The 24,502-nt window shown below is 45.3% G+C and overlaps 2 protein-coding genes across 4 annotated transcripts; both read right to left on the bottom strand.

The window, feature by feature from the left end:
* Positions 1-640: 640 nt before the first annotated feature.
* On the bottom strand, positions 641-14,818 carry LOC147142895 (SWI/SNF complex subunit SMARCC1-like). Of its 3 annotated transcripts, none has more exons than XM_086038330.1 (28): positions 14,559-14,818; positions 13,076-13,195; positions 12,909-12,994; positions 12,740-12,821; positions 12,244-12,336; positions 12,087-12,159; positions 11,945-12,014; positions 11,796-11,871; positions 10,439-10,564; positions 9,382-9,476; positions 8,815-8,945; positions 8,662-8,724; positions 8,548-8,585; positions 8,346-8,467; positions 8,197-8,268; positions 7,706-7,819; positions 7,344-7,497; positions 7,140-7,247; positions 6,696-6,755; positions 6,333-6,591; positions 6,092-6,253; positions 4,582-4,637; positions 4,180-4,333; positions 3,553-3,731; positions 3,353-3,487; positions 2,576-2,894; positions 2,376-2,501; positions 641-2,054 (listed from the first exon to the last, which is right to left on the bottom strand). In XM_086038330.1, exons 1-28 carry the CDS (start codon positions 14,730-14,732, stop codon positions 1,963-1,965), a joined length of 3,339 nt encoding a protein of 1,112 aa, XP_085894456.1. In that variant the 5' UTR covers positions 14,733-14,818; the 3' UTR covers positions 641-1,962. The 3 variants fall into 3 exon arrangements, with proteins under 3 accessions (XP_085894456.1, XP_085894455.1, XP_085894454.1); XM_086038329.1 differs by having other exon boundaries at positions 9,382-9,503; positions 14,559-14,817; XM_086038328.1 differs by having other exon boundaries at positions 7,140-7,497; positions 9,382-9,503.
* Positions 14,819-16,302: 1,484 nt separating this feature from the next.
* cmtm6 (CKLF-like MARVEL transmembrane domain containing 6) lies at positions 16,303-24,245 on the bottom strand. Its single transcript, XM_086038337.1, has 5 exons — positions 23,991-24,245; positions 22,290-22,413; positions 19,544-19,720; positions 18,816-18,914; positions 16,303-17,593 (listed from the first exon to the last, which is right to left on the bottom strand). Exons 2-5 carry the CDS (start codon positions 22,404-22,406, stop codon positions 17,408-17,410), a joined length of 579 nt encoding a protein of 192 aa, XP_085894463.1. The 5' UTR covers positions 22,407-22,413; positions 23,991-24,245; the 3' UTR covers positions 16,303-17,407.
* Positions 24,246-24,502: the final 257 nt, after the last annotated feature.

The following is a 24,502-nucleotide window of genomic DNA, read 5'->3' as shown; positions in this document are numbered from 1 at the left end:
CTTTACAAGTATTTTTTATTTTATTTATGACACTGATATGTAACAAATCAATTTAATGAGATATTTTTTTTTTTTAAAGTAAGAAAGCCTTAACATGATGGCAACAAATATTACAAGACTCTTGATAAAGAGTTAATGCTTATTGTGTTGGGATTTCATGTAAAATTTAAAAAACATGTAGGGAACAAACAATTAGCAGTTTTATCATCAATTTTATATATTAAAAAAAATGCCGATGCAGCTGCTCGCAGTATACTATACTTTTTGTAACAACCCCGCAGCGACCCCACCCCAAACACAATTTTTAGTGGAGTTTTATCAGTGTTTTGGGGTTAAAAACTTTTTTCCGTCGCCCCCGTGCATTTTAATTGCCCCCAAATATAAATCGATTTTTGCCATTTGTCTATGCCCCTCCGCTGTAAATTCCATAAGTACATGCATTTAAACTTTTTTCTTCTTTTCTCTTCCTCAGCTATAAACGATCTGTTTTAAAGTCTAATGAGCACAAAAAGCTGCCTATTCAATATATACTACAGCCAACACGTCATACAAGAATTATGGTCGTGATTAAAAAAACGAATCTTTTTTTTTTTTTGTGAGCTGACAGGACATTCAAAGATGTTAAAAGACTCGTGGCAGGTGCGTCTGTAGAAAAACATTTTATTGGCCAGCGTGTAGGTCCACGTAGCAAACAGACCGGATACAAAAATCAAAGGAAATGCTACAAAGAATACAACAAGTTCATCTACACAAAAAACTCCTTTAAAAATAGCAATAGTAGCGATTAAAGATCATATATGCGACAGTGGCGAAACAAACAGGATTGCTAGCCTGTCCGCGACGGCGTGCTGTGATCTCACGAGGACGTCTCACCAAAACAAAACAAATAAACCCGCAACAGGAAATAGAGGTAGTAGGAGGCTAAAGGTTCTACAAGAGAAGCCAGAGGAAGGTTCTAGAAGAGGTAGCCAGCCAGGAGGAGGAGGAGGAGGAGGAGGAAGAGGAGGTAGCAGAGATGCTAACAGTGCTAGCTGTTCAGTCACTTTGTGTGTGGACCGCACTTAACTCATACGAACTCTTATGTCATTTACAAAAGAATAAAGTTCATATTAGTGGGGTTGCTAATTGTCAACCGCCGCGCACACACGGTATGAGCGGAAACGTTTCGAATGTTTGTCCAACACGGTCGACCAATCAAAGCGCAGGAGGGTGAATGAGGGGGCGGGGCTAGCGAGGTAGGCAGCGTTAGGAGCAGAAGAGTTAGAGGGGGCGGGGCTTAGGCGCTAGAGCGAGACGTCACAGTCGCACCGACATAGACAGCCGGGGTGTGTGTGTGTTTGTGTGTGCGTGCGTGAGCGTGTATTTGTGTGTGCGTGTCAGCTCCAGTGTGAACCTCAGTTTTGTGTGCGTGTGTACGTGCATGTGGAGGGGCCGAGCGCAGATGTTTGATTCCGTCATCTTTGTTTTGGTTAACGGGTGCGGGAAAATAGGAAAGGCTCACAATGGTCAACACACTCAAACATTCAGTGTCGTGTGACACGCACGCACGCACGCACAAAGCCACCTCCACATTCACACATTCGATTCAAGTTTGACACACACCCACACACACACACAAAGTCTAAGTGTGACATGCAAGCGCACACACACACACACACATTCAGTGTAAGTTTGATGCGAGGTAGACACTCGCCAGGTTGGAGGTGGTAACTTTGTACAGTGTTTATCTGTAGCTTCCATCAGGCCCGACTCAGCAGAAACAGTGTATATAAAGTGTGCGTACGTGTATCAACGTGTATGTGTGTCGCCCTTGCCACTGAACAGAGCCCTGAGTGTGTGTTTGATGTATTCCAAGATGTTTGTCAAGTGGTGGCGTTGATGAGTAGCAAAGGCCAATAAAAGAGGCTGCAAGTGGGTGTGGGTGCGTGTGTGCGTGCGTGCGTGCGTGTAGAGGGCGGGGTCTCAGTTGTCTGCTGCACGGCCACCAGAGGGTGCCGGAGGGCCGACTGGGAGCGGGGGCACGGCCTCAGGCTGTGCGGGCGCTGGTCCTGGGTCTGGGGGAAGAAATGCAGTGAGTTCAAGTTGACAATGTGAGGGGTGGGGGGGGGGGTTGGGTGTCACATGACCACAGACAAATCACACTGACGCTGAATGGGGGGGACATGCGGTATGTCAACATGTTATAATGGCACATTGGCGACACGTCGACCGACATGTGATGACTGTGGACATGTTGCATGCTGACATCTCATGACAAGGGACACATGTAATTTGGGGGAATATGTCATATATGAGGACGTCACGTGACATGTCTGGAAATCACTTGACGGAGGACAACAACAAGTCACATGAGTGAGGGCTGATATATTACGCACACATGCCATTGGGGGCTCCCGGGTGGCGCGGGGGCATCATGGGAGGCATCCCGCCAGGTGGGGGACCGGCGGCGGGGGGGCCGGCCATCATTCGTCCAGGCAGCGGTTGTCCCGGGCCCATGGGAGCTGTGTGGGAAAAGAAAAGAAAAATGTCTCACGTGTGACACGGGAAGGTGCGACTAAGGGTCGGTCAGCCTCACCCGTTTGACCCGGGTGGAGGGGCGCCATGGGGTGGTGGCCCAAAGGGGGGTAACCGGGGTGCAAGGCGGCACCTGGCGGGGGTCCTCCGTGGTGAGGCGGCGGGGCTCCGTGGTGGGGAGGCGGGCCGCCGGGATGCAGGCCCGGCGGTCCCGGGTGGGGCCCGGGGGCGTGGCCCTGGCCCTGGCCCTGAGCCTGGGCGGCGGCCACGGCGGCCGCCTGCTGCTCCATCTGCTGGCGAGCCTTCATCTCGGCGTACTTGAGCTGCTCCATGTGGAAGGCCTGACGCTCGGTCAACAGCTGCTGACGCTGAAGCTCCAGCTGAAACGACGACACCGCCGTGTGACCAACGACATATTTGCCAGAAAGAGTCTGACGCCGGGTGTCTAAAATGTTGCCTGCCGCGCCGCCGCACCCGTCACAAGACCACGTGAGGCAAGTGACGCTTCACATTTGGTGACTGGAGCGCGTCGCTGAAGTTGCTCCAGCGGCTCAGGAGCAAATGTAAACAAATCCTTAAAAAGAACTTTGTACTGCTCTCACTCTGGAGAACAGCAGCACAGGAATGCAGCAACACGCAAGCACGCGAACAGAAGGGACGCCCGCTCACATGCGCGCGCGCGCGTGCACGAGGAGGTGTCATCCTCAGCACTTTATCTTATTCGATGGACTCTCACACTCTTCTAGTTAACATTGTTTGGCAGCACATTCAGCCTGAAATGTTAACAACACAAGCGCACGCGGCAGAATGAAGTTGAAGAGACGCTTGAGAGACTTACAGCCTCCTTTTCGCGGTCCATGATCGTTTCGAGCTCCTCAAAGTGCCTCAGCTTGATCTCCAACTTCTTCATCTGAGTCTCCACCAGCAGCGCCACCAGCGACTTGATCTTCCTCTCCTCCACGGCCGCCAGGTGCTGACCACAACGCCACATTCAAAATATTTCCAACGCCGCTACTACTTTCTGCTGCAATGTGTCACCTTGGCCTTGGTGGCGGCAGACGCCAGGGCGGCGGCCGCCGCTGTGGCGATGTTCCCTTCGCCCATGTCGTGCTCCAGCTTTTTCCTCTTCTCCTCTCCTTCCTCCGCGCCGCCTTTCTCGTCCTTCTCCTTCTCCTGTTCCGAGGACGACGTCTCCATGGACTCGTCTTCATCTTTGTCTGGCAGGAGGGAAAACAGGCAAGGTCACAAGAGTGGAAACTATCGAAAGGCAGCAGACGCATCACCAGGGACTTGTCCGGCCTAAGACATGTCCGCAGCCATGTGACAGGACATGTCACACTACCGTGGACACGTCGAATATGTCAGTGGACATCGCGTGACCAGCCGGGCATGACGGCAGACATGTTAAATATGACAGAGGACCCGTCACGTGACCGCAAACCCATGACCGGTCACGCTGCGAAACCATTGGACACGCTGGATTAATAATGAGCACGTCACATACCAGTTAACGTGTCGCAGGTCACATCGCATGACAGTGGACATGCCATGCGACCAGACGTGTCACATGACAGCCAAAGTGTCGCAACAGCACGAAGGTAACGTAACCGAGGACGCGTCACGGGACTCGAGACCGCGAGTCAAGAAAACAAGAAGCCGACCAACCGGCAGGCGCGCCCTTGGCCTCGTGTCCATCTTCGCTCTCGTCCTCTCGCTCCGACACCTCCCCGGACTCCTTCTTCACCTTCTCAGGAGCCTCCATCTTGTCGCTTTTCTCAGCGGACTCGCTGGGCTTCTCCGCCTCGTCCTTGGACTCGGCCTGTGGGAGTTTGCGCAGCGCATACAACACGCAGATGTATTTTCCCAACAAGCAAAAGTGACGTCATTGATGTCAAACAAGGTAAATAGTGCGACGGTGCAGTGCGACTCCATTTTGAGGACAATCATTCAAGTGCGAGCGTGGCTTTCATTGGACGCGGTCCCACTCCACTCGCTTTGTCCGTCAGCTATTTTTTTCCACACGCACCAAGAGAGGACGTCAATACATCAGAAATGTCATGTGGTCACCTTGTCTCCCTGCTGGGAGTCCGTGTCCGTCTCTGTCTTGTCGCCATCTGTGGCCTCTGCAGGGGACGGAAAAAAAAAAAAAAAAAAAAGTTCTGCGTCACATTGAAGTAATACTCGTGTTCACACTAAAAAGAAAAAAAAAACACCCCCAGAAAACAGTTGTACACTTCCCATAAAAAAGAGACACTGCATATTTCTAGGGAAAAAAAGTTGTACTCTTCTAGGAGAAAATATATTTTATAGAAAGAAGTTGGTTGTTTGGGGAAAAGCACATTGCCTAGAACAAAGTATACTTTCATGAAAAAAGTTTTATGTAAGTGAAAAGGTTATATATAGCAATTGTACATTTTCTAGTAAAAAGCCATGTATTTTCTGGAAATGTGTACATTTAAAAAAAAAACAACAACAACTGTCTATTATCTGGAAAAAATATTTTTGTTAAAAACCAGCTGCATATTTTCAATTTGCCTATGTAGCGTTTAAAGTGTGTCATGCATACACGTTTCGAGGGCGTAGAGAAGGATGAAGCATGTGACCTTTAATCAGGAATAACATGAGGAAAAAAAAAACATCTAAAGTGAGATTTAATCGAGAATAACATATGACCATGATGATGAAGATGATGGCAGTGGGGGGAAAAGATGATGTGCGATGACCCATTTTCCTGAAGCCCCTCCCCCACGTGTTCCCTTACCCCATCTGCTCTGTAGTTTTAATCTACTGGTTAACGTGGCAAATGTGAACCAACACGCACACACATCTGACAAACAATTGCACTGCTACAATCTGCAGCCCTCTAGTGGTTGCATGAATAAAAATAAAAGCAACAGATTTGGACTAACTACTTCAATGAAATTGCTTTAGGCATTTCAAACAGTAAGCATTATTGTATAAAACTTTACTTATTATTAACAATCCACATAAATATTCAAGCAAAAAAAAAAAAGAAGTGTTGTGCTTATTTAAGTTGGTTCAGTTGCTTATCATTTGCTAGTCTTCTTCCTGTTTACATTCTTGTGAGCAATGAGAGAAGACGCTTAATGATACATTTGGTGATCTAGCGTAGAGAAAATGTATTTTGGCTTCTGCTGTTTAAAACTGCTAATGTGTTTTAAAAAATAAATTAAAAAAAAACACCTGGGTTTTCTAATCAAACATGTTTTTGCATTCAAGATAAAACTTTGTACAATTCTGTCTGTCAGGGGTGGGTAAAAAACATTGGTTCTTTAATCCGGTTCACTGAGAATTTACATTATTATTAGGAGTCCTGTAACAGACCTTTTTGCATTCATATGTCCAATTTCGTCTAAAATTAGATCATTCTAAGTTATATAATTTTAAAAAAAAGACTGAATGAGTAAAAGTTCATTTATTAATAAAATAAAATGTATGCTAATTAATTTTTTTATTTTTAACATCTGTCATTTTTTTTCAAGTATCCTGATACGAATAACCCAAATCATTTTGGTCACACGAATGTTGATGGCGTTTTGTCTTGTGTGTGACCCACCCGTCTTCTCTGGCTCCTCGGGGGCGGTGCCAGCGATGCCGCTGCTCTCCAGTCCGAAGGCGGGGTCCACCTTGCCCGTGTTCCTGGCCGCCTCTTGCACCTTCTTCACGTGAGCCTCAACCAGTTCGGCGGGAACCTCCTCACGCACCCGCGAGAACTCCTCTGCGCGAACCAAACGTGGCGCTTGCGCATAAGAACGTCGACGAGACGGCGTACGAGATTTTCTGTCGGCCGTTGTTACCGAGCGCGGCCCTGGCGGCGGCGGAGGCCACCCTGGGGTCCACCACGGAGGCCAGGAAGGCGACGGTGCTCATGACGGGGTTTCCGGACTGGCTGAAGGGGATGGGCTGGTAGGCCAGCGGGCCCAGCGACGACTCCGAGCTCTCCAGGTAGGGGTCCTCGATGGGCAGGCGCAGGAAGTGCAGGATGCACTCGTCTTGCGTGCGGGAGCCCACGTGCTCCGACACTTTGTTCCAGTCATCTTTGTACATCTCCAGAGCCTGCCGAGGAAAGACACAAACAAACAAACAAACAAAAAAACCACGCTTCTGGGCTTAGGGGAACTTGTAGAGAAATGTGAAAAATGTGAATGTGCGGGACTGACCTCCAGCAGGAGCAAAGTCTCCTGCTCGGTCCACTCTCGAGAGGACACCACCGATTTACCCTGAAAGCGGCCCAACATAAACAAATGATCAACGCGAGCTTATTTGTTTACTTTGCTTTTAAATATCTTGAACTGTTTTGTTTAAATGTTGCACTTTTAATTTTGCGAATCACATTGAGTAGTCACCTTGCGTACGAAATGCACAATGTGAATAAAGCTTGCCTTATTTGCTCACGTGGCAACATTATACACCAATTACATATGAGTTAAATTGAAGCAGTCCACCAAGACTTGGGAAGAAAATGCCGCCACATTGCGGATTACACGTCAAATCAAATCGAATGTTAAGCCTTGTAATAGCTGCAATTCAGCTCACAGACGAGGAAGCCTTGGTGGGGCTCCAGGCTCATGTCATTGACATGCGTGTAAACGAGCATTTCAGACCTTTGAGTTCCTCTTGTACTGGTCGGTGCGGAGGCCGAAGTTCTGGAGGTCGATGGCTTTGTCTTTCATCTTGTCGGGGAAGTTGGCCATCTGCTGTGGCGGTGGAATCTGCGACATTGAAGGGGACACACGCACGCGCGCACACACAAGGTCACGCCGTTGCCTCTCGCCGCCTCCACCTGCGTCCCGCTCCAACACCCTTACCGGCGGAGGTCTGTGGTTGAGGGGCATGAGGCCAGAGGGCGTGTCGGCCAGCACGGTGAAGTGGGGGGTGGGCGGGGGTCCCATGGGCAAAGGTCTACTGTCGGAGTCCACCTGGTAGTTCACCAAGCCCCACTGCTCCAGGAAAGCGTGAGCCCTGCACGCCATAAGACACTTGTTGGCATTGACTAACAAATATCAGGGACGCACATACAAATGCTTTGACTATTCACATACAATTAACTTATTACTTGTATTGTTTTCTTTTCTTGTAGAAACAACTCTCCGTGTCAATGGATTTTACCCTTTAAAAAAAAATGAAAGGCCTGTTCTGTAACATTCCGGGACTTGTACTTTTGCCTCACCTCATGATGGCACACACGTCCCCCGTCAGGTTTCTGCGGCAGGAGGTGGACGTGAGGTACTCTTGGGGGTTGAGGCGGTAAGTGTCGATCATGAAGTTGCGGTAGGCCAGGTATCTGTTTGGGAGCGTGAGAACAGAAACATGAGCAGACAAATGGCTGCTTTTACTCTCTAGATAAATGCAATCATTTTCTCTCCCCAAAAAAGGCTATTTGTCAAATAGAACTTTTTGGGGTTTTTGGGGTGACGACACTCATAAAATTGTACTTTTCTCTCACTTTAGTCCTATAGCATTTACATTTTTTCTCCATCTAAAATGTATTTAAAAAAAAAAAAAAAAAGTTATATAATAAAAAAAACAACAACTTTCCTTTATTCTCGTGTCATTAATACTCGTTTTCAACAAACAAATGGGACTAAATCCTCAAAAATATGACTTAAGGAAATGAGCCTGCATGCAGAGGCTGTCTTGTGCTCATGTTTCAGCGCTCACATTTCTGGAGTTTTGGACTTGTTCTTCCCATTGAAGAACTCCGGCAGGGCTCTCCTCTCGATCTCGTGGATGCTGAAAGGGGAGGAGACGGCGGTTGAGGCGTTGAGAAAAGTCCAAGGTGGGCGAGGTCCTGGGCATCGCCGACTCACCAGTTGTAGTCGAACCAGGCACTGTAGCTGGGGATGATGATGTGGTGCGTCTGCTCCGTCACGTTGTCCTCACCAGCGTCCATCAGGCGGCTCATCTCCGCTTTGCTCTGGTCCTCGTCCTCCTGGTTGCACAGTCAACATTTTGGTCTTTAGGACATTTGAATAGCATTTCCCTTCGGCGTTTTCAAAAATAAAACCTTACCTTCCCGCCAGAGAGGCGAGAGTCATCATCCATGTCATCTACAGAGAGCACAAACAAGCTTATCAATATTTTTAGTATGTTGTGAAGTGACGCGTTTGGGTTGCTGTCACATACCCACGTCGGCGCCGTTGTCCCCTTTGAGAGGCGTGCTCTCAGCGTCCTTCTTTGAATGATGAGCTGTTTGGAAACAAGACAGCACTGTGTGTCAAGAAGGCAATCACGCAAAACAACAACCCCAAAAAACCACCAAGCCATTTTGGAACGTACAATTCTTGGAAAGGCTTCCCTCCTCGATGCTAGCGCCAGCAGACGAGTCGTCCAGGTCCTTGGTGACGTCATCCTCCGTGTCCTCCTCTTCGCCGCGGTGCCCTCGCCGCTTCCAGTAATGTCCCTGGCTCCTGAGTCAGGAAATAGACGTCAGTATCTCAGATGATTTGATTTGCTAAATGATAGACATTTAATACGGGCGCCTGTGCTATAATGAATACCGTACATTAGATCTGCTCTCTAAACCACTGCAAGTCAATGGACTGATCTTCAGAAAGTGACAACCTACAAATACCGCTCACTCACACACATACTAAGATATTTGAGAAACAGATATGCCAAGAAAATGGTGGCAAAGTCCCACAAACGGAACAGATCATAAAGCATCAACACCATCCGTCTAGCATGTACGTTACAGCGGTAGCTGTCATGAAATGCGGTATATCAATAAAGTTGTGTTGTATTCAACGGCGGTGCCATTTGCGTGTGATTCCACAGCAAAACTGGGTTTATTTCCATTCCATGTCCATGGCTGACATGGCGCATGCAGCCCGGCGTGTTCCTTACCCCTTCTTTCCGCCTTTCTTGCGGGACTCGGCGGGCGTGCTGGGCGGCGAGGGCGAGCGCCTTCTCTTCTTGCCGGCCGAGTTGGCCTTGCGCTCCTTGCGATCGGGCGTACGGGAAGACGACTGATCAGACAAACGCCCGTGCAGCGCGGAGGGAGCGAGGGATGGAGGATGAGATAAAAGAGTGGCAGAATGAGAGGATGGAACGTTCACACACACCAGGGGGGGGGAGCAACAGGAGGGGAGGAGGCGGGGCAGGGGATGCAGTGGCGTGGACCCACGAGCAGGGTTCCTGTCTACTGTCACTACTTCTTTGATTATTCACTTAATTGTGATTCATTATTTAACAAAACAAATACAAACTTGTTAAAAAGGTATGCCTACATTTTTTTATGTTTGTATTTTTTTAGTTATGATTAATTACTTATAATGATTGGATAAATGGATTCAAAAAAAGGTCAATTTGTTTTTAAATCCTTAAATGTTTTTACTGTAATCATTATAATTCAATTCGCAATTAAATGTTACATGTAAATGCAAAACTGTTTATTTTTCAAGATTTGGCATTCTATTGCTTACCCACTAATGGATGAGACAAACGAAGAAAAAAAGCAAACATGTAAAATATTTAAAAATAAGCAAATAGTATAATTTGCTTCACTTACATACTTATATGAAATAAAAGAATACAAAAAAACCCAAAAAGTAATTTATAATGGGCCAATTTTAGAAAAACCTATGCTAAATGAGTGCAACAATAGAGGCCTCTTAACATCGTTGCTGTTTTGAGACTGTGTGTGCGCATGTAAACATTGATCGCACCCTCTCCGTAATTTTAAGTGCGTGAGCACATTGAAGAACTTTTTGTCAACACTAACAGGAAACCCTGTGGTGCTTTGGAAGAAGAGAAAAGGTGTGAGGAAGGATGACGACAGACAATACAGACAGCAACCAGACGGACAGGGCGGCTTCATGCAAGACGACATTTCACAAGCATCCCACACAAGAAACAACAAGCAAAGAAAAAGCAAAGTGTTCCATTTTGGTCACACATTTACCTCCTCCTCTCTGAGGAAGACCTTCTGGCGGAAGCTGATGGTCTTTTTGTTGTCGTCCACCTCGTAGTCTTCCTCATTCATCCACTCGTTGAAGGCGTCCGTGTCCAGGACCCACCTGGCATGGACCTGAGAGGTAGGCGCCATAGTGGCATTCTCATTATTATGGCACACATGTAGCCCAACATACTGGGAACACGCGGGGCTTGGAACTAGGGCTGAACAATTAATTGAATTTAAACTCAACATCGCAACATAGTAGAATACACTTTTTAATCCGACATTTTTTTTTAATCCGACATTTTTCAGTTGGCAAGCTTTTTTTCTTTTAATGCATCTTATTTTATTTAACTTACTGACGCCACACTTGTTCAATTAATCAGATTTCTAAAAAACTGGTTTTGGTAAAAAAAAAAAAAAACGATTTTCACAATGAAAGCAAATGTTTTGTTTTGATCAAAGGCAACCAGTCTGCTTTCATGCAGGATAACAGAAATCATATTTACTGTTGACAAGCTGAATTGAAGAAGCATTTGGACAATTTTAAATAGAGAGTGAATGACGAATTAATTTGATTAGTTGTCAATTAATAATTGCACCTCTACATTAATGTAAAATGAATCCGATATTGTTTTTGTAATACAGATTGATTTATGACTCATGTTGGTTAAAAAATACATAGGAAGAGGACCTTGAAAAAAATAATTGCAATTGGAAAAATACAAAATCGTCATGACATTATTTTTCAAAATTGTTCAGCCTTACTTGGAACAGAGAGAAGCTCGTTTTCAAAAGCACAGCGAGTGTTGCCAACTTAGAGGCTTTTATAACCCTCCTGGGGCTTTTTTTTTTTTTTAAAGTGGCAAGCGAAAAAACACAATATGAGTGGAATCATTTTCACACCGTTTTGCGGTATGGCGGGAAAGGAGCCGTGCGGGATAATGACGCAGAACGTTGCCTAAAGACATTGTGTTCATTCAAAGTGTACTTTGCAAAAGCAGTGATCAATCCATGTCAGAAGCTTTTGCCTCGAGGTATTGTACGTCCAAGCTCCAAATATTTTGCAGAGCTCGCCATGCCTCACCCAAGGGGGTTTACACATTACTCTTCAGAGATGGCTTTTTACAAAAAAAAAAAAAAAACGGACTTTTGAGTGACCAGACTTCACACATTTGGCCAGCCTCAGTTCACATTTGTTACCTCGCAGTGAAAATCTGTTGCGCTTTGTGCTCGCATTTGGAGTTCTTTGTGCACGTATTTGGCCAAATGTGGTTTTGTTATCATACAGTGCTATATTGATTTGAGAGCGCAGTGAATGGTCATTGTAATTTTTTTCGAAAGATGTCATCGTCACGCTCACCTTCCACGGTCGGTCGGCACTGGGCGGCTCCTCCACATCGCCGTCCACCTCGCCGGCGGCCATCCAGGTGTCGTAGCTGATGAGAAGAAACTTAAGAGTCAAAACGTGTGGACATTTGTGAGCTTCCACAAGGCCTCCTACATGCTCACCTGTCTGGGTAGAGACCCCAGTGGACCAGAACCTGCTTGTCTTTCCTCATGACGGGACGCAGCCACTCCTCTGCAACACAACGTTTCAAAATAAAGGATTTAGAAAAAAAACAGACAAAAAGACACCTTGAGGACTGCTAACCTTCGTCTTGCTGCTGTGATGGAGACGGGAAAATGAGGTGTGTGGCCTTGGACTTGTCCTCAGTGATGGAACCCTAAAGGAAGAGCAGGAGAAAAGTTCTAGAAGGGGCAAAAAAAAAAATGAGGGTGTAGATGCCATGCGGTCATCTGACACTCACCTGGTGTCTCTTAATGGTGTCTTTGAGCTTGCTGGCTTGCTTGGCTTCCATGTCAGGAGACAAGAAGACAGTGGGTCGGGTCAGGCAGTTGTTCTGGAAAGAAAAAAAAAAAAAAAATGTTATTAAAAAGACAACAGCTTGATTTTGTTTTTGTTACAATTATGAGTTAGGGCAGAGCAATAAAAATCTCAGATTTTTTTCACAAAGATCAGATTTTAATTTCCCTGGTTTTGTTTCCAGCAAAATGACCAACAATTTAACATATTTGCTGTTTGGAAGCAGATACTCCGAGAGAAGAGTTCAAACGTGGATAAATGACTGCTTTTGCAATGTATAACCAGGCACCGTGTCTTTGGCAAAGTTCAGTGCCATCGACTTTTCGATTGCCTTCTGCTGGGGTTGAATGAAATTAAATCAAATAAGAATGATTCCGACAAACAAACTGGAATCAATCGAGGCCACCAATTAAACGTCCAGTCCTATCACAAGTACATACCTGCACCAAATTTTTCTCTACGTTCAAGAACATCTCCACATTCCTGTCCATACGGGAAGGGTTCTGCAGGTCAAAGCGCCGCCTGCGGATGGCAGTAGACAGCATACGTGACGAGTGGATTTGCACCTTTTTTAGGATGTACAGTTGAACATTGAGAGCATGAACTCACCAGCCCTGCTCGCTCTTGAACTTGTAGACGGAGCCCAGGATGTGGCAGAGAGCGCCCCCAGCCTTCATGTCTAGGAAACACTTGGCCTTGGCGGAGAAAATTAACAGTGAGGACATAAAACAGGAGCAGCCGTCTTACACAGGAAAGATGGTGGTAAGAGGTGCTACCGGCAGCTTGGTGAGAGCGGGATTGTTGACTTTGCGTCCAAATGAGTCCTCCTGAAACTGAAGCAGCTGCACCACCAGGCCAGCCAGAGACTTGCTGGAGGGCGAGTCATTCTGGACGTACTAACAACACACACATTTTACATTGAAGAACAGTACCCACTCTCATGGAACACGTGAAAAATGAAATACAGAGAGCACTCCTTTTTCACTTGAAGAAACCCCTGTGTAGTCCGCCGTGAACAAAAGCATGTGAGGCACGCAGGGCGACGCGGTATTTCATTTTTGGTCTGAACCTAGAAACAACAGGAAGACTTGCTCACACGGTTCTCCAGTTAAGAGGTGAAGCGTGCTTGCTTGAGGGTGTTTATTTGTCACTCGCAGGTAAGATTTACTGTAAAACGGACAATAAAAAATGGAACCTTGCATTTAAATGCCAAAATGTTCAATTGTCAAAAAGGTTCAACTGAAATGTTTGCTCGCAGTCATCATATGGTCAGAACATACATACAGAGCATACAGCAATTCTCACAAGCATATAGTATATATACACACAACTATACAGTAATATAGTTTTCTACTCTGTAGGAACAACAACAACTGTTTGGTTTACAGTGTTAGCTGGGGTCTTTCTCTGCCCTTTCTTATTGATTATGATAGAGCCTTTAAATTAGACCTCAGTGCTGCCCAGTATGTCTGACGTCAAAGTGCCCTCGGGATTGCATTGTGAACGTTAAAACTCAACTGTTTATGATGTTCAGTAAGGTGGCATTGGCAATGTGAGCATGATCAACTTTGATGTCAATTTTAGTGGACAGCAGGGAGCGTTGCTACTTAAAATGTCAGCTTGCTGAGATGTCTGAAAACGGGTGCATTAATTGTGCTCCATTCTTATTCCCTACCTTATTCTAATTCCCTTTTAAACAGAAAGATTTTATTCTCATTGATGCATTGTTAAGTACATAGACAATACTTGATGTGGACACGTTGTCATTTGAGCTCGACAGCTATGAAGCAGGTGTGACAGTCAGAAATTATATTAATTATAATATTAAGCATAAATTGCGACTTTTAGTCTAATATGAATTATTTATTGCTTTGGTTATTACATGTTATTAGTCAATGTTTCTTGCAACGTGAGGCGTAAACGGACAGTTTGAGACTTTCCACCCCAGGTTCTATGGTGTAAACGTTAAGTTTATATGAACATTAGCAAGAGCATGTTAGCGGGTTAGCTGAACCGTGTATGACAATTGTACGACAAAAAGTGCATCGTTAAAAGCCGCTCCAAGTGTGAGCAATGCTAAGCAGCAATGCACAGAATGCCGGCATTAGCAGTCACCCACAGACAGCAGGAAAAAAAAAGTTGACCCACACAGTTGACGACTTTTGAATAAGCTCGCGACGGTCCTCCATTGTCAGCGCGCCGCGGGCCTCCATTGGAATCAATGGGGCGACATGCTAATGCTAAGCTAAACTAGCTCACCTTCTTGTAGTGCTTGCCGATCCACAGACGAACTGTCTCCAGTTGGGATATGGTCTCGGAACTCTCCCAGAATTTGGCGGACGGGCCTCCGTCTTTCTTACGCCCCACCGCAGTACCGCCGCCTCCGACGGGGCCGGTGGTCGGCCCGCTAGCCGTGGTCGCCGCCGTCGCCATTGTGTGTTTTTGTTCGCTGCGTTTGTCTTTCTCCTCCGCCGCTTTGCTGCAAGCAGCCGCTGCGCCGTTACTGCGCAGGCGCAGATGCCCTTACGTTTAAAGCTCTCGCGAGTTGCGAGATTTGCTTCATTGTGGGAAATGTAGTTCTTTACAATAAGCGACAGCCAGACAGACAGACAGCCAGACAGACAGCCAGACAGACAGCCAGACAGGTAGATAGATAGATAGATAGATAGATAGATAGATAGATAGATAGATAGATAGATAGATAGATAGATAGATAGATAGATAGATAGATAGATACTTTATTCATCATCCCGTGTGGAAAATTAGATTGTCACAGCGGCAATATTCACAATTACCCCCCATGAAAGGAGCAAACAGTGAAGTGAAAAGAAAAAAAATACAGTCAGCATTTGAGGGGAATCCAAGGAAAATTTGCATTCTAGGCAAGAAAAAATAGTAGACAGACGTTTCAAAGAGTTGCCGTGGCAAATAATAATCGTACATATAGTCCAATTATGCCACCGCAGTAGCAATACAACTTGTGCAAAGTATTGTGGTGAGAGTAATGTATTGTATAATGACATGGTGATGAATTATAATACACCCAGCAGCCTATGTATTTTTCATGCAAAAGCCGCATGTTAATATGCATTAATGTAGGCAGCTAGGACATTGCGCGTTGAAGTCAATTGGAATGTACAGCTAAGGCGATATGAATGTAAATGGTTTAATTAAATAGTGTACATGTGAAAAATGTCTACATCATTGCACAATGTTCAAGAGTATTTTCGTCACACCCAGTGGGGAATTGTTGCACTGTATAAAGGGGTACTGAATGGTATAATAAAAGCCGCTACGAAAGTGAAAGGTTGTTACCGCAGCAACAAAGGTGACAAAGTCTGTTTGAGGAAAAAGCGACTTTGCTGCTGCAGTGTCATAGCGAGGATGTGAATGATTGTCCAAGATTGAGAGAAGTTTTGCCCAGTGATCTCTTGTCCCTCATTGAGTCAAACGTCTCCATCTTCAGTCACATGACGTCGCCAGACGTCTTAATGATTTTATTTATTCTATTTGCGTCCCCGGCATTATGCTGCTGAAAATGCACCACTCGCCACTGTTATGATCAAATAAGAATACTGCAACAGCAAAGAATCATTTCAAGTGAGGAAACAAACTACGAATTAAAAAAAAAACAAACTCTTGCATCGCACAAATAAAAACAAAACATAATAATGAATCTTACGGCTTATCTTATTTTGGCTGTTTCCCAGCGTACTTGCGGTTTTATGTTAATGATTAAATGGATGTTTCAGACGGTGTTCCCACAAGGGGGCACAAGTCTAACCGCTTTCTGATTGTGTCGTTTCATCATTTGCAATCTGGGGATACTATTCAATTTGAATAAATAGATCTTTGTTGGAACCAATCAGACAGAGCAGCTGAGACGTTGAATTATTATTTTGGGGGGGAAACGACACACAATCACTAATGTACCATTTGAGTGATTGCCAAGAAGGTCGAAATCAGTGGTTAAACGTTTGGTTTAGAATGATAAAAGCACACATTCAATCTTAAACCTCTTTCATTTCGCATCATAACTTTATACAACAAAACATGAAGACATCTCAGCACTTTGACACATAGATTCAAGTTTTCAAGAGTTGAAGTAAAGTTGCACACATTTCAACCAAGCAATGCATCATAAGAAGATTTAGGGGGAAACAACTTTCTGGAATCATCTGTTAGTAACAATATCAAGAACAACATCATACATTTGATAGTCTCCTTTGTCATCAATTCCAGCCGACATAAAAATTAAGAGTAAAGGTTAATTATGAGTAGTGGCCGATATGTTTCATACGTGCATTTGCTTGTTATTGTTTGATGCCGTTTGGGTGATGGCAGCAAACAAGGAAAAAAAGATAAGATTTAACATCAGCGTTCTGTTCTTAGAAGCTACCTGCAGAATATTTACAGACTAGATTAAAGGGGACATATTATGGACAATTGATTACATCACGTATGCAAACGTTTGTGTTTGCAGTGACTGTCCAGCAATCAAGATTGAAACGACAATCAACCAAGGAAATCTTTTATCTGAATATTTCTGAAAATGTGACTGTGAGAGAGAGACGTTTACTCACGCCCAGTTCCCAATTTCTTAGCCAAGGGCTCGGCAGCTTGGCTAAAAAAGTGCCAGAGCAAAAGAACCGCTTGGATGCGGTGGGAGAGGCTCCGCCATAGCAAAGTGGACTTGCGGTGTTGTTAGCACATATTTGCGCAATTTAGCCAGCACCACGGCAATGCCGTTGACATAGGTGCGGAAGGTACGTTTATTTGGCCAGGGCATGCGCCGAAACTCCACATCAGCTGACAAGTGTAATTTGGTAGCTTGCTGATGTAATGCTGCGGTCCTAATGAAATGTCATCACTCTGAGCAGCACTTTAAACACTTGTTCAGGCACGCGGGGAATCTTTTAAATTGTCAAAAATAATCCGTAATATGTCTCCTTTGAGTGGAAAGGTTTATTTCCTGAGTGGATGGCCTCAGTAGTACAAAGACAGGAAGTCAGGCCAGCTATGGGAGACCAGTGCGCCTCCTAAAGTGTCAAATGTTTGACCTTTCCTGGCGCACTCAAAGCACAGAAAACAAACAAAACCAAACACAATCATTCTGCCGCTGTGCCGTCCGTGTTGAGTTTTGCCGTCTCTGCGGGAGCCTCCAGGTCAGCTCCCGCCGATTGGGTGACGTTAGTAGGCTGCGCCTTGTCCCCTTTGGCAAAGGGAAGCCCGTGCGTCTTCCAAAACTGGAAAAGGTCGCCCATGAACGCCAACGTGGCCAGGAAGCCAAATGCCTGCCACAGGAAACGTTTCAAAACATCAAAGACAGAAGTCGGGAAGGAAACATTAAGCTAGGGAGTGAAATAAGGTGGTGGGCAAGGACACGAGGAGGAATTGCAGCATGAAAACGAGGTAGAGAAGGAAATAACGTGGTTAGTGAATGGAGGTGGTGAGGAAGGACACAAGGAAGTAGGGAGAGACAGTGAGGTGGGAAGGGGCAACATGGAAGTTGGGTATGAGAGAAGGTAGTAGGAGAATAACTCAGGAAGTAGGGAATAAAAGAGGGAAGGACAAAAAATAAAAAGGTAGTGAGTGAAAGAAGGTGGTAGGGAAGAAATATCAAAACAAGAAAGAATGACATGGGGAAAGAGCAGGACGTAGGGAAAGATCCAAGAAGAGGGATAAAGTAAGAAGGAATTAGGGTAGGGAAGAACAGAAAAAAGTAACGAAGGAAACAATATGCCGCAAAGAGTGTCGTGAGTGACTAAATATGGTAGCGGAGGACACAAATAGGAAGTAGGTAGAGAAACGAGGTATGGAAGGCAACGTGGAAGTCGAGGATAAATGGACAGGAAGAAAATCAGAAGATGGGGTTTTTTTTCCCCCAAAGAAGGGAAGGAAACAACAAAGTAGGGAGTGGAAAAAGGTGGTAGAGAATGAAATGAAGAAGTAAATGGGAAAGGGTAGGAGGAGATAGGGAAGGACACAAGAAGGTGGATGGAGAAAGAAGGATGCATGGAAGGCCGGAAGGAAGAAGGGAAGGAAACAACGAGGTAGGGAATGAAAGAAGATGTTCGGCAAGGGCACGCGTAGGAAATGGGGAAAGAAAAAGGAGGGAGGGTAGGAAAAAGAAAGTAGGGAAGGAAACAAGACAGGGGGTGTAGGAAGGTGGTAGGGAAGGAAATCAGGAAGTAGGGAAGGAAACCAGGAGTCAAAACATGAAAGAAGGAAATGGGGAAGATTAGGAGGAGGTAGGGAAGGACACAAGAAGCGGGACAACGAAAGAAGGAAAGAGGGAAGAAAAGAAGGAGTTAGGGAGTGGAAAGGAAATAGGGAAGGAAACAGGGTGGGAACTGGAAGATGGAAACAGCAATGGGGTGAAGGAGGCGCGGAAGGACAGAGAAGGAAGCAGGGAAGGCAGCAAGATTGCACTGTAGGTCAAGACGAGGATGCGCCGAAGGAAACGAGCGCACGGGGAAGGAAAGGAAGGAAAGAATGAAGGGAGTGTTTCCGCACCACAGCACTTTTCTCCAGAGCGGTGCCGCCGTTGATGGCAGCAAACACGATGGAGGCGATGAGGAAAAAGAAGGCGATGGTCATCGTGTACACAAAGTCCTGCAGCACAACAATGACAACAATCAGCATCGGCGTCGCTTCATTGCCATCGATGCGCTGCTATCATCGCGATCACAAGGGCCTCCATATTTGTGCACTCAAGCCACGCGGGAATTGGTCACGACACGTAAGCAAAGGCAAAGAGGACGGGACGCGAAAGCTGGCAAGAATATGATCAGCTTGACGGCGGGGTTGCCAACTCAGCATTTTGTCCGCAAAGACGACTTCCCGTACTGCCTGGGAGGCCCTGGTTGTGCTCGCGTGATGTCTCCGTGGCCTGTCACAGCAACGCCACAACATTTGACCGCGTTGCCACATTCGTACCATTGATGAAACTTGTTGTCCTTTCCTCCTTGAACAGCAGGAAGAACTTGACGGAATGTTGAGCGACACCTTCTGATGGCAACTGGATTATTTCGATCACGATTGCAGTCCACGGCGGGCCTCCGATTCAGAAGTTTCATTGGTTCCGTGACCAAGATCGGAAGTCCGTTTACGCACGTCCGATACTTTTTGTTTGGCTTGTTTGCGTGCCGTGAGAGTTTTAGCATCTAAGTCCTTCGGCTCGATAACGCTTGTGAAATGACTTGTCCATTGCAACATTGCCATAAGAACAAAGCGGGGCTTACCAAAGTGGGCCAGCAGGTGATGCCCACCCTGTGGCGCAGGCTGGTGAAGAGGAGGATGAGGAGCAGTGCGGTGAAGAAGAACGACGTGCAGCTGACAAACTCAAAGAACTCCAGAGCTGTGCAGTTGATGCAGACCGGGACCACCTCCTCCAGGACGAACGCCACCAGCGACAGCAGCTGGCAAGGTAGGGCGCAGGCCGGCAGGTGAGACCGCAGTCATCCACTGCGCCGCCTTCCAAATGATGACGCTTTTCTCTCATTTTAGAAACAGGCCATGCAAATCGTTTCAACTGCAAGTCATCAATTGGTAGACAATACTAGCAACCTTTCTTTCTTTTAAATGTGGAGTCTCTGACTGATCAGATAATCAGCAAGGTCACGAGCACAAGCAGCTGGAGAACGATCCTAATCATTTGAATCAGGCGTGCGTTGCAGCAGGGAGAGATGGAAAACAGACAAGACGCCGGCCCTCGAGGAACAGGATTGAAGACCCCTTTGCTTGAGAAAAGGTTATAGTCCCGAGAGAAGGTTCGAGGCTAATCCAGCGAGCATCTTTGCGTGCCAAGAAATTTCTAACCCCAAGACAAAGGGAAAGGAGAAGGTTCTAGTGCCGAGAGAAGCTGCTCATCCAAAACAGAGGTTACAGGCCCAAGGCAAGGTCTAATGCCAACAGAAGGTTGCAGTCCCTAGGTAAGGTTCTAGGCCAGAGTTGAGGTTCTCCTCCCGAGGGAGAGCGCTTTCAGTCCAGAGAGAGGGTAAGATACTCATCCAAAGCAAAGGTTCTAGTTCAGAAAGAAGCTTCTATTCTCATCCAATTGCTTCCACAATAAGGTTGTCACCCCCAGAGAATGTTCTTGTACCCCAAAAAGATTCTCGGCTCAGTTGAATTCAAGTCCCGAGATAAAGGCTTTTACCCACAGAGAAGATACTCGTCCTCGGTTATTGTCCCGAGATAAGGTTCTTGTCTCGGGAGAAGGTTCTACTCTTGGGAAAAGGTTGCAGTCACCAAAGAAAGTTGTAGTCCCAACAAGGTTCTCATCCCAAGGGAAGGATCCTGTCTCAAGAGGAGGTTCTGGACACAAGCTAAGGTGCTAGACCCAAGAGAAGAAAAAATATGCGCCTCGACTCAACAGGTTGGACCAGCCGACCTGGAAAAGTCGTGAGGACAACTTCATCATTCATAATTCACTTGAGTAGATCCTCTGGGGTGGTTTCCCGCCTTCTGCGCTAAACATTGCGATAGTCCAGCGGCGATGTGCTAACGGAGGTTTGTGCTAACGGAGATGTGCTAATGGCAGCGCTTTCACTTCCCGCTGGGCACTTCCTGACAAGAGGCCGCAGGAGGAAGGGCGAGTCGCGGCCACGGCCACCGAAACCCTACTTCAGTGTTTTCTGTCCGCTTGTGCTACCAATTTCTCATTTGTGCCGATGACACTCAAACGTCTACGGGTCCTCGCACACTACACTCAACCCTTTGGAAGCCCTTGCACGTCTTGGAAAGTACTGACAAAGTACACTGAACCTTCGAAGATTCCACGCGCAATACACCGAACCTTCTGGTGGTCCTCACAAATACCTCACCCATATCCTGAAGAATCCAGAAGTCTTCACGCACCGTATTGTATCTTGTGGATGTCTTTATATCAAACATCGAAGATTTCAAAATACTCACAGACTACATAGAATGCTACAGGAATCCCCTTACATTACGCAGAGCCTCTAGAAGCCCTCACAAACTACACCAAATGTTCTGGAAGTCCTCAAACAATACAGAACCGCCTAAGCGAGCTCACAACTACGAAACTGAGGTTTCTAAAAGTCCTCACACTGAAGCTTCAAAGGTCTTCACACATTACGCATCACATACTACACTGAACCTTCTAAAAGAGCTCACAAAAAACACGGAACTTTTTACAAGTCCGCACACACCACACTGAAGCTTTGAAAGTCCTCACACACAACATTGAACTTTCTACAAGTACTCACACACTACGCTAAACCCTGTGGAAAAAGTCACACACCACACTGAAATCTAGAAGTCCTTACACACTGCACTGAACCTTCGAAAAGTCCTCACATCCAACACCAAACCTTCTCGACAACCTAACACGCTACAATCATACCTCTAAAAGACATCACACACACCGCACAGAACCTTGTCAATGTAGTCACACATTCCACTCAAGCTTCTAGAAGTCCTCACACACTACAAACCCCGAGGAGGCGCTTCCGTGACGACGCGTCTGTCACTATGAAATATTTCTTATTCTATCGATTATTCCACAGGTTAATCGAATTGGACAAGCTTTTATTTTGCATTAAAGTATACAAAATCCTTTTTTCCCCGATCACAGTTTATCAACCACTGATTGTTGTTAATTGTGTATTATTTAGTTGTACAAATAAACAAATACAAATGTAAGCAATATCACATGACAGGGATTGAGGATGAACTCACCAACCTTTTTGAAACGGATTCAGTTACTGGTTCAGTGATTGTTTTCCAAAGTAAAAGCAAATCTTTGCCAATGTCTTATTTTGATCAAACACACATCAATATCTGCTTTCATGAAGGACTACAGAAATCGGAGAATAATTCCCGTTTGGACAATTTGAAGTTAAACAATGGCTCAAAACGATTACTCGACTATTTAAATAGTTGTTGATTAATTAGATAATCAATTGGTTCTCAATGAATTTTAACACCATCATCAATTGTAAGGACTAATCCGGACAGCCCACTCACCACTTCCAAGACTTTGACGATGAAGCGCACTTTGTCTGGAGATTGTGACGGCACCAGGCAACATGCGGCGTTTGGGTTTGGCATCGTCGTCGAGGAATAAACTTCTTCTGCGGCCATGATGAAGCTGAGAGACATGACACACGTACATACATGCGTGCACACACGCAGACACACACAAAGGTCATCAACGAGACATTTTCACGCCACCATCACAAAATACAACAAACACTTTTTATTTCAAATTCAAATACATGCTGCCACAGCACACGCATTAAAATTTGGATTATGAGTGCACTCATACAAAATCACATAAAATATTTGTTATAAATGTATTAAATAATTGCAAAGTTTCTACACGTGTGGAAGTTGTTGTTGTTGTTTTTTTAAAGAAATTATAGACCAACCAAGTGTTGAATATGGCTTGCTTTTTTTGATGACTCCATGTTAATGGTTTGAACAAACATGACGTTTTTGGGGTCTCCTGAAAAGTGATAACTTTGGAGGTCCGAGGATTCTGCCTGATGCAGCGATATGCACAAACTCAAAGAAAATATTTGCAATTTAGGCAATAAATCAGTGCAAATATTTTATACGCACGACATTGTAGCAAATATTTGTATCACATGCACTAAAAATAAGCAAAGACAAAGAATAACGTGATAGAATCCGACATTCCAAAAGGAGCAGCCTGAACCTGGGCAGTTAAGCGAATTGGAACAATAAATGAGGTGATAAGCGTATTCACATTGAAAGCAGCGGTTCAAACCCTTGCAGGACAGTACGTTCAAATGTTTTTCTATTTCCATGACTTCCTTTTTGGAAAAATTGTGTCCAGCCGACGTGGATCGTTTCAACCTTAGACTATTTACTGTCCACATGTCCTCAATTTCCCTCACAGGAGGAACCGCCCATCATTTAAACCCGACATTCCTGAATATCTTTTGTAAATCTTTTCTTCCACCGTGATGATGTTGTCACATTTGAGTCATTATGGTCACCTTACGTTACTACACGACCCAGCAACTAATTTGATGTTCTCGAACACTTTCTACAGTGTGACTGTTGTCCTCACGTCTCGCTGTCGTAGTACTACCGCAATAGTCAAACTGTGACTATTAAGCCATTTACACCGAGAGAAGGCGATTGTTGACTTCATTCCGATTCAAACAAACCGTCATTAGATAACCAATAGTTGTACTAATATCTAATTTAACAGATATTTCAAAGTGTATGTGTTGACTTGGCCGGCAGCTGTAAAACTAGATCTGCTAGTGCTGCTACAACTACGAAACTGACGCTTAAAGTGAAGGTAAACAAGCGAGCGTGCGACAAGTTGTCCACTTGCTCAAACTAATTTTTGATCTCAGCCCACATAACCAACGAAGGCGATTACTGACTACTAATTTAAATGTGGTTGAAATTCGCCATTAGATTACCAATTGTCTCAATGAATTGGAATTACATCGATTGTTCACGTCGGTTAGCAGGTGCAAAACAAGCCGAACGCACTTTAGGACAAAGACGTTTTCATGGGTGATGTATTGGTGAACATTAAAAACAACGTTGAAAATTGCAGTGTAAGACACAGTTCGGCGCAAACTTTCCGTCGATGTGTTCGTACCTGCTCGTAAAACCTGCCTAACGTGTGCGCATGAGCAATTTTCTTAAAAGATTTCACTTGAATCAACAACTTCGACTCACCACAGTGGTTTGTTGGTGCGAACAACGAGCAGTCCTGCAGTTTTCCTCCAAAAAAGTGACGATAAGTGAACTTCCGCGTTTCCTTTTTTACTTGGCCCGAGCGCCAAGTGAAAATGGCTGAACACAAACACAACTTCCGGTACGTAGGAGCGTTTCGATTCCGCGTTATCTATGTGGATATGCCACCACGACTATCAGCTGTACGAAACGTGTCGATACTAGGGGTCCATGCACACCGCTGCGAGGGCCAATTTCAAAATAAAAGACTGGCAAAGGACTGACGTCAACGTATTCATTGGGAGCTTTTATTTTGGTCGGTGGCCTTCGCAGTGTGATGGCGGCCTGTTACGTTGTGCATAGTATGAACGATTGTTGTTGTTGTGGCTGGCGTGAAGATGGTGCGCGGTTGGAAAAAAAAACTCAAGCATTTGACTAGGTTTTTACTTTTGGGATTTTACTTACTAGTGAAAGCGGGGGTCCAACTTAAAACAAAAAAATAACTTAGAATATTA

The sequence above is a fragment of the Filicampus tigris genome, chromosome 8 (assembly GCF_054856515.1).
Source record: "Filicampus tigris isolate MCC_2025a chromosome 8, RoL_Ftig_1.0, whole genome shotgun sequence".
NCBI classification, from domain to species: Eukaryota; Metazoa; Chordata; class Actinopteri; order Syngnathiformes; family Syngnathidae; genus Filicampus; species Filicampus tigris.
Note: the sequence above shows the minus strand (reverse complement) of the source record. Positions and strands in the feature narration are given on the sequence as shown.

Coding starts and splice junctions, on each gene's coding strand:
- cmtm6 (XM_086038337.1), bottom strand. CDS start 22,406: ATGGCCGCAGAAGAAGTTTATTCCTCGACGACGATGCCAAACCCAAAC. Junction 19,721..22,289: donor TCGTCAAAGTCTTGGAAGTG/GTGAGTGGGCTG, acceptor CTACCTTGCCAG/CTGCTGTCGCTGGTGGCGTT. Junction 17,594..18,815: donor CTCTGGAGAAAAGTGCTGTG/GTGCGGAAACAC, acceptor TTCCTGTGGCAG/GCATTTGGCTTCCTGGCCAC.
- LOC147142895 (XM_086038328.1), bottom strand. CDS start 14,732: ATGGCGACGGCGGCGACCACGGCTAGCGGGCCGACCACCGGCCCCGTC. Junction 9,504..10,438: donor TCTTCCTCAGAGAGGAGGAG/GTAAATGTGTGA, acceptor TTGTCTGATCAG/TCGTCTTCCCGTACGCCCGA. Junction 2,895..3,352: donor TGGACCGCGAAAAGGAGGCT/GTAAGTCTCTCA, acceptor TCGTCGTTTCAG/CTGGAGCTTCAGCGTCAGCA.